An 8,930-nucleotide genomic window follows, 5' to 3' on the forward strand; every position below is an offset into this window, starting at 1 on the left:
TCTGTGGTGTTTTTGAAGGGGAAAGGAGGGAGGGGAGTTATCTTAGGAGATGAGCAGTAGGCTCTATAAAGGTAATCCTTTATGACCTTTTGATTACAGTATTGATCTAGACAAACGTGGGGAGGAGGTGGGGATGAGATGCATCAAATGGCTGAAGGGGTTGGCAAGGATTAGCGCTATTGACACTACATGGAAATGATGGAGGAAAGCTGCCCCTCTGAAAGAGAAAGAAAATGGGCTTAATCCTTATCGAGCTGGGGGCGGGGGAGGTCTCAAAATTGGTATTTGTTTCTTAGCAGCTGCTGCTATGTCCAAGGCTTGGAATTGCCGTGGTGAATCTAAAACTGTCTCAATAGTGATGAGCTGACCTCACCCAAGTTCCAAGCCTTACTCTGCCTGATCCTTTTTTCCTGAGCCTCAGAGCTAAAATGCCCCTGAGCTCTTTCCTATTGGCTGGAAAGACCAACTGAAGTTCCCTTGCCCATGTTAGGAGGTGTACGCCTCCTGAACTAAAGATAGAAACAGCTGGCCCTTCCAGGCAGCTAAAAGCTTCCAGACTAAGAGGTGTTCCCCATTCGGCAGCCAGACTCCTTGAAATACCCTTTCAGTAATCATTCAACCAACGCTTCCATGTCTCTACTCTGTCGTAACAAAGGCTGTGGGCAGCACTTTGACCCTAATACCAACCTTCCTGGTGAGTAAATCCTGACCTGCCCAGGGGCTCTGTGTGGGTGCTGGGGACTGGTCAGCTGGGGGGCTGTGTGTTTGAGGAGTGGGGAAAGAAACTACCTGCCCTAGTTTAATTGGTCTGAGTGATCTTAACAGCCTTTGCTGGCTTTTTTTTTTTTTATTTTCTTCACATTATATGGGAAGAAACCATAAATACAAACCCGGGGAAGAGGTGAAAAATGATACTTGGTATAGTTATCTTCCCTTCCTTGATAACTTGTACTGATGTCCACAGATTCCTGTTGCCATCACCCTGGGGTCCCAATCTTCCATGATGCACTTAAGGTGAGGAGTAGGTGAGGGGGGTTAGCAAGAGCATTTCCTAGAAGAGATAATACCCAGGAAGCTAAGCTGATCTGGGTCTCTTGTTATCAGGGTTGGTCCTGCTGCCGAAAGCGAACTGTAGATTTCTCTGAGTTTTTAAACATCAAGGTAAATTATTTATGTACTTGGATTCTGCCCCCAATAGAAGGATTCTATCCCTAATCCTTATCTCCTTATCTATACTAGGGCTGTACTATGGGACCACACTGTGCTGAGAAGCTTCCTGAGGCCCCTCAACCTGAAGGCCCTGCTACAAGCAGTTCACTTCAGGAGCAAAAACCTCTGAATGTGATTCCAAAGTCAGCAGAGACCTTGCGCCGGGAGAGGCCCAAGTAAAGAGGAGGAGGCCCCTGGACTTTTCTTATTTTCATGTAGCTTCCTAGGAGTGATTAATGGGTCATTGAGGACTGGGAACTAGGGACCAGGGATGCGAGGAGGGCCAGATGTCAGGGTTTGAATGGTGTATATCCTGTGCCTTAGGGGAAATTTGTGTCTGGAAATAACACCCTTTTCTCTAAGGTGGTATGGGATGATGGGATAGATACCTGAATCAACAGAGTAGATAGCCCCTCACAAGTAACACAAAAGGGATTGTTGAGAATGACTTCTCTTTCTAGAAAAGAACTTTAAGATAAATCTCATATCAATGTATTGTATTATTGGCAGCCAGGAGACTTCCCAAATTTTGTGGGAATAATAAGAGCAACAGAAGGAAGTCATATTAGGTCCACGATTAGATAAAGAGGAAGAGGATATGACTCAGTTCTGCAGAGAAAAGTGGTTAGGTTTAGAGCAACTGAGTAGATGGGTAAGAGAAGTGCTGGGGATTTCTCTAGGGTTCAGGTATTTGGGATGTCCACAGAGATGAAAACTGGCAATGGAGTTGCTACCCAACCTCTCCAACTCTGCCTCACTTTCACCAGGCTTCTTTAATTCCATTACCATCGGTGGGAGTGTTGGAGCTAGCAATCATAGCTAATGGGTCAGAACTAAATCACCACCCATAACCCCTAGGTCAGAGTTGCCTCTGAAGCTGCTGCCGCTAAATATATCCCAAGCCCTGGAAATGGCATTGGAACAGAAGGAATTAGACCAGGAACCTGGGGCAGGTAGGTGGGTCTTTAGTAGGATCAACTTCATAGACTGGAATTTAGTGGAAGTGGCAATTGAGTGAGGGTATGGATAAGTTCCTGACTCTGTTTCCCTTGCCCAGGACTTGACAGTAGTCTGATCCGGACTGGTTCCAGCTGCCAGAACCCAGGATGTGATGCTGTGAGTGAGAGTTTTGAGGGGCTCAAGCATATGGCTGAGGGATGACTGGGTATAGATAGGCTGAGTAGGATATACCTTAGAATGACCTGGTTCTACTTTATCCTTCTTAGGTTTACCAAGGCCCTGAGAGTGATGCTACTCCATGTACCTACCACCCAGGAGCACCCCGATTCCATGAGGGGTGAGGGAGGGGAGTGGGTGGGCTATGAGACAGGTTTCTCCTAATATTTGGTCATAAGATAATACTGGGGGTGAGAGAATTCAGTTGAATTATCTTCCTACTTCAGGATGAAGTCTTGGAGCTGTTGTGGCATCCAGACCCTGGATTTTGGGGCATTCTTGGCACAGCCAGGGTGCAGAGTTGGTAGACATGACTGGGGGAAGCAGGTAAGCCCCAGCTTTCCTGAACTCTTGATTAGAACCCAATCTCAGAGGTAAATTCTCCTCCCTCTCTGTACCACATAGCCAAGCTCCCTGTCTTCTCCCTTTAGTACAGACCAAATAAGATTCTGCTCCTTATCCCTCAACAGCCCAGAGGCTTTGCAATATAAGGTTGTGTTAATCTTTTTGAGACTCTCTGTCTCTTCTCCACATGCATCATGAGAACTCCCCTTTGGTTAAGAATTTATTCTTACCACCTGCATTTCACATCTTCTCTTTAGCTCCCAGCATCTTGCCGCCATGATTGGCACCAGACAGATTCCTTAGTAGTGGTGACTGTATATGGCCAGATTCCACTTCCTGCGTTTAACTGGGTGAAGGCCAGTCAAACTGAGGTGAGCAATGATCTGATGTTGGATGGGAGGATAGTGAATTGGGTGATACTACAATCTCACAGGCAGAGTTGCCATTTGCTGTTAACCTGTAGGCTCCATAGTACCCTCAGAGGAAAGGAGAGTTATTAGGTCAGGGCTGTCTGGCCAACCTGTGGATCACACCTCTGACCTGGTTATCTGTCGTAATGACCTATTCTAACCTTCTGGGTTTGTTACTACCCCTGTAATTCTTTTCTCTCAGCTTCATGTCCACATTGTCTTTGATGGTAACCGTGTGTTCCAAGCACAGATGAAGCTCTGGGGGGTAAGTGAAGACCAGGGGACGCAAAAGCGGGAGGCAGATGGGTGAAAGAGTGGCTAGACTGGAATAGAGGGTGTCTTGAGGGAAGGAGTTGTACCAGGAAAATGGAGGTTTTCTCTTCATTTGCTTTCATTTTCTCTCTCTCTCCTGCTCTTCCTGTTTCCCTCTTTCCCTCCCCTCTTCCTTCTCCCTTTTCATCTCTCATTTCTTTCCTCTCTCTCCCTTATTGTCTTATTCCTCTCTTACCTTTTTTCTCACCTTATTTATTAAAATTTTCTCTCTCTCATTTGTCACCACTCCACCCTGACCCCAATGCCTTTGATTTCCTCATTCTCTCTTTCTTCTGTTTTCCTTTGCTCCTCCTCAGGTCATAAACGTGGAGCAGAGCTCTGTCTCCTTGATGCCATCTCGGGTTGAAATCTCCCTGGTCAAGGCTGACCCAGGATCCTGGGCCCAGCTGGAGCACCCTGATGCACTAGCTAAGAAGGCTAGGGCAGGGGTTGTGTTAGAGATGGATGAGGAAGAATCTGACGATTCAGATGATGATCTGAGCTGGACAGAGGAGGAGGAAGAGGAGGAAGCAATGGGGGAATAGTGACACCAGACAGTTGATGTCTAGATAGGACCTCAATGATTCCCTTAGAATCTTAGAGACCAGGATATTGTTGGCCATGTGGTGTCATTGAGCAGCAGGAGGCTGAAGGAGGGGAGAACAAAATTGTCCAAACCATGCTGTTTTTTCCCTTAAATAAATCTTGTATTCTTCAGTTTCACATAGTGTCATTCTCTCACCTCACTATCTAAGATTGTATTTATTACCCCCAACTGTGTGTTCAACACACGTTGTAAAAACAAGCACATGCACATTCAATCTATTTCTCACAACCACCAGGTATTTACTGAGTACTCCCTATGTGCCCAGTTATGTGCCCAGTTATGGTTTAGAAATACCTGAGAAACAGAAGACTTACTCATTTCTCTCAACAAAGTAACAACCTGGCTAACAAGACCAATCTACATGAAATAATAATAAACATTATCAGGTAGTTTAACTGAGTGCTAAATTGTGCAGTACAGTTTTTAAGAGCTATAGTTGAAAGAATGGAAAAGTTAATGTGGACAGTAGTAAAAAGGGAAGACTCCGTGGTGGAAGAAGTCCTTTTTTTTTTTTTTTTTTTTTTTTTTTTTTTTTTTTTGAGACGGAGTCTTGCTTTGTCACCCAGGCTGGAGTGCAGTGGTGTAATCTCAGCTCACTGCAACCTCCGCCTCCTGGGTTCAAGCGATTCTCCTGCCGAGTAGCTAAAACTACAGGCGCTTGCCACCATGCCCAGCTAATTTGAAATACAGTTTATTTTTTTCTTTGGTTGCTTATGCTTTTGATGTCATATCTAAGAAACCATTACCTAATCCAAGGTCATGAACATTTGTCCCTACGTTTTTTTCTTTTTTTTTTTCTTTTTTTTTTTGAGACGGAGTCTCGCTCTGTCACGCAGGCTGGAGTGCAGTGGCGCAATCTCGGCTCACTGCAAGCTCCACCTCCCAGGTTCACGCCATTCTCCTGCCTCAGCCTCTTGAGTAGCTGGGACTACAGGCGCCTGCCACCTCGCCTGGCTAATTTTTTGTATTTTTAGTAGAGACGGGGTTTCACCATGTTAGCCAGGATGGTCTCGATCTCCTGACCTCGTGATCTGCCCGTCTTGGCCTCCCAAAGTGTTGGGATTACAGGCGTGAGCCACCGTGCCTGGCCCCTATGTTTTTTTCTAAGAGTTATACAGGGCTGGGCGCGGTGGCTCACACCTGTAATCCCTGCACTTTGGGAGGCTGAGGCAGGTGGATCACCTGAGGTAGGGAGTTCGAGACCAGCCTGGCCAACATGATGAAACCTCGTCTCTACTAAAAATACAAAAAATTAGTTGAGTGTTGTGGCACATGCCTGTAATCCCAGCTACTCAGGAGGCTGAGGCAGGAGAATCACTTGAACCTGGGAGGCGGAGATTGCAGTGAGCTGAGATCGCAGCTGGGCAACAAGAGCAAAAACTCCATCTCCAAAAAAAAAAGAGTGATATAGTTTTTTAGCTCTTACATTTAGGTCATTGATTCATTTTCAATTAATTTTTGTATGTGATGTGAAGTAGGGGTCCAACTTTATGCTTTTGCATGTGGATGTCCAGTTGTCTCAGTACCATTTGTTGAAAAGACTATTCTTTTTCCCATTGAATTGTCTTGGTTCCCTAGTTGAAAATTAACTAACCATAAATGTGAAGGTTAAGAAGTCCAGTTGACCCTTGAACAATACAAGGTTGGGGAACTGACTCCCCACACATTTGACTTCTTTTTTAAAATTTTTATTAATTTATTTATTTATTGAGACAGAGTCTCACTCTGTTGCCTAGGCTGGAATGCAGTGGCATGATCTTCGCTCACTCAAACCTCCGCCTCCTAAGTTCCAGCGATTCTCATGCTTCAGCCTCCTAAGTAGCTGGGATTACAGGCATGCGCCACCACACCTGGCTAATTTTTTTTATTTTTAGTAGAGATGGGATTCCACTATGTTTCCCAGGCTGGTCTCAAACTCCTGACCTCAAGTGATCCTCCCACTTCTGCCTACCAAAGTGCTGGGATTACAGGTGTGAGCTACCACACCCAGCCACCACATAGTGGACTTTTTTTTTTTTTTTGAGACAGAGTCTAGCTCTGTAGCTCAGGCTGGAGTGCAGTGGGGCGATCTCGGCCCACTGCAACCTCCGCCTCCTGGTTTCAAGCAATTCTCCTGCCTCAGTCTTCTGAGTAGCTGGGATTACAGGCGCCCGCCATCACGACCAGCTAATTTTTGTAGTTTTAGTATATACGGGGTTTCACTGTGTTGGCCAGGTTGGTCTTGAACTCCTGACCTCGTGATCCGCCCGCCTTGGTCTCCCAAAGTGTTGGGATTACAGGCATGAGCCACTGCCCCCAACCCATAGTCGACTTTTGACTTCCCAAAAACTTAACTACTAATAGCCTACTGTTGACCAGAAGCCTTACTGATAACATATAGAGTCAATTAACACATATGTTGAATGTTATACGTATTATATACTACATTCTTACAATAAAGTGGGCTAGAGAAAAGAAAATGTTATTAAGAAAATCTGCCGGGCGCGGTGGCTCACGCCTGTAATCCCAGCACTTTGGGAGGCCGAGACGGGTGGATCATGAGGTCAGGAGATCGAGACCATCCTGGCTAACACGGTGAAACCCCGTCTCTACTAAAATACAAAAAAAAAAAAAAAAAAAACAAATTAGCTGGGCGTAGTGGCGGGCGCCTGTAGTCCCAGCTACTCAGCAGGCTGAGGCAGGAGAATGGCGTGAACCCGGGAGGCGGAGCTTGCAGTGAGCCGAGATTGCGCCACTGCACTCCAGCCTGGGTGACAGAACAAGACTGCGTCTCAAAAAAAAAAAAAGGAAAATCATAAGGGGCTGGGCGAGGTGGCTCATGCCTGTAATCCTAGCACTTTGGGTGGCCGAAGTGGGCAGATTACTTGTGCCCAGTTCAAGACCAGCCTGTACAACATGACAAAACCCCCTCTCTAAACATACAAAAAAATTATCCAGTCATGGTGGCGCACACCTGTAGTCCCAGCTACTTGGGAAGGTAAGGTGGGAGGATCACCTGAGCCCAGGAGATCGAAGCTGCAGTAAGCCATGATTGTCGCAATGCACTCCAGCCTGGGCAACAGAGTGAGGCCTTGTCTAAAAAAAATAAAAATAAAAAAATAAGGAAGGGAAAATACATTTATTATTCATTAAGTGGAAGTGGGTTATCATAAAGTTCTTCATCATTGTCTTCATATTGAGTAGGCTGTGGAGGAGGAGGAGGAGGAAGATGAGGGGTTGGTCTTGCTATCTCAGGGGTAGCAGAGGCAGAAGAAAATCAATATATAAGTGGACCCATGCAGTTAAAACCCTTGTTCAAGTGTCACCTGTATATTTGAATGGAAATCTGAATAATGAGAAATTAATTTTGATGGGTATGAAAGATTAGGGAGAGTGATACTAGGGCAAAAGTTGTTTTAATTTTTTTTATTGTGTTTCATTTTAAATTCCAAAAGTAGTACATTATCACTGTAAAAAAATTAAATGCAGAAGTATGTAGAGTAAAAGGTAAATGCTTCTCTTCAGAGTCTCTCCAAGCTTAGTCCTCTTGCTATTTGTAAGCACTGGTAACATATCAGAGGTTATGTTGAAGAAAGAAGATGAAAAAGTTAAATGGAGTGTGGCTAGATTAACAGGAGCCTAAATTTCTAGGTCAAGGATTTTGAAAATGATTTAAAAAGAGAGTTAAAAGGGCATTATAGGCATTTAAAAAAAAAAAAAGAATGTTGATTCTCTCTTTTTTTTTTAAAGACAGGGTCTCGCTCTGTCTACCAGGCACACAGTGGCTGCAGTCTTGGGTCACTGCAACCTCTGCCTCCCAGGTTCAAGCGATTCTCTGCCTCACCCTCACGATTAGCTGGGACTACAGGCATGCACCACCACGCCTGGCTAATTTTTATATTTTTAGTAGAGACGGGGTTTTGCCATGTTGGTCAGGCTAGTCTCAAACTCCTAGCCTCAAGTGATCTGCCCACCTCAGTCTCCCAAAGTGTTGGGATTATAGGTGTGAGCCACCATGCCCAGCCAATTCTTTTCTTTTTTTTTTTTTTGAAGCAGAGTTTTACTCTGTCACCCAGGCTGGAGTGCAGTAGCGTGATCATGGCTCACTGCAGCTGCGACCTCCCAGGCTCAAGCAATCCTCCCACCTCAGCCTCCTGAGAAGCTGGGACTACAGGCATGCGCCACCATGCCCAGCTAATTTTTTGTATTTTTAGTAGAGGCCAGATTTTGCTGTTTCCCAGGCTGGTCTCAAACTTCTGGCCTCAAGCAATCCTCCCCAGCTCAGCCTCCCAAAGTACTGGGATTACAGGTGTGAGCCATTGCACCCGGCCAAATGTAGATTCTATCTATCTATCTATCTATCTATCTAGCTAGCTAGCTAGCTAGCTAGCTATCTATCTATGAGACGGAGTTTCACTCTTGTTGCCCAGGCTGGAGTGCAATGGTGCAATCTCAGCTCACCGCAACCTCTACCTCCCGGGTTCAGTGATTCTCATACCTCAGTCTCCCGAGTAGCTGGGATTACAGGCACCCACCACCAAACCCGAGTAATTTTTTGTATTTTTAGTAGAGACGGGGTTTCACCAGCTTGGCCGGGCTGCTCTTGAACTCCTGATCTTGTGATCCACCCACCTTGGCCTCCTAAAGTGCTGGGATTACAAGTGTGAGCCACAGCACCCTGCCTCAAATGTACATTCTTAATCAGAGGAGGAGGGAGGAGTGAGGAGTGATCTCTCTTTCTTTTTTTTTTTTTTGTTGTTGTTGAAGTGGTATCTTGCTCTATCATCCAGTCTGGAGTGCAGTGGTGCCATCTTGGTTCACTGCAACATTCATCTCCCAGACTCAAGTGATCCTCCCACCTCAGCCTCCCAAGTAGCTGGGACCACAGGCAC

At 45.6% G+C, this 8,930-nt stretch overlaps 1 protein-coding gene across 1 annotated transcript; it reads left to right on the forward strand.

Moving 5' to 3' along the window:
* The first annotated feature begins 124 nt into the window (after window positions 1-124).
* Window positions 125-4,573, forward strand: ITGB1BP2 (integrin subunit beta 1 binding protein 2). Its single transcript, XM_054544703.2, has 10 exons — window positions 125-1,014; window positions 1,105-1,161; window positions 1,240-1,385; window positions 2,068-2,162; window positions 2,267-2,325; window positions 2,436-2,506; window positions 2,613-2,712; window positions 2,988-3,101; window positions 3,343-3,405; window positions 3,770-4,573. The coding sequence occupies exons 1-10, from the start codon at window positions 955-957 to the stop codon at window positions 3,995-3,997; spliced, it is 993 nt and encodes a 330-aa protein (XP_054400678.1). The 5' UTR covers window positions 125-954; the 3' UTR covers window positions 3,998-4,573.
* Window positions 4,574-8,930: the final 4,357 nt, after the last annotated feature.

The sequence above is a fragment of the Pongo abelii genome, chromosome X, assembly GCF_028885655.2.
Source record: "Pongo abelii isolate AG06213 chromosome X, NHGRI_mPonAbe1-v2.0_pri, whole genome shotgun sequence".
NCBI lineage: Eukaryota > Metazoa > Chordata > Mammalia > Primates > Hominidae > Pongo > Pongo abelii.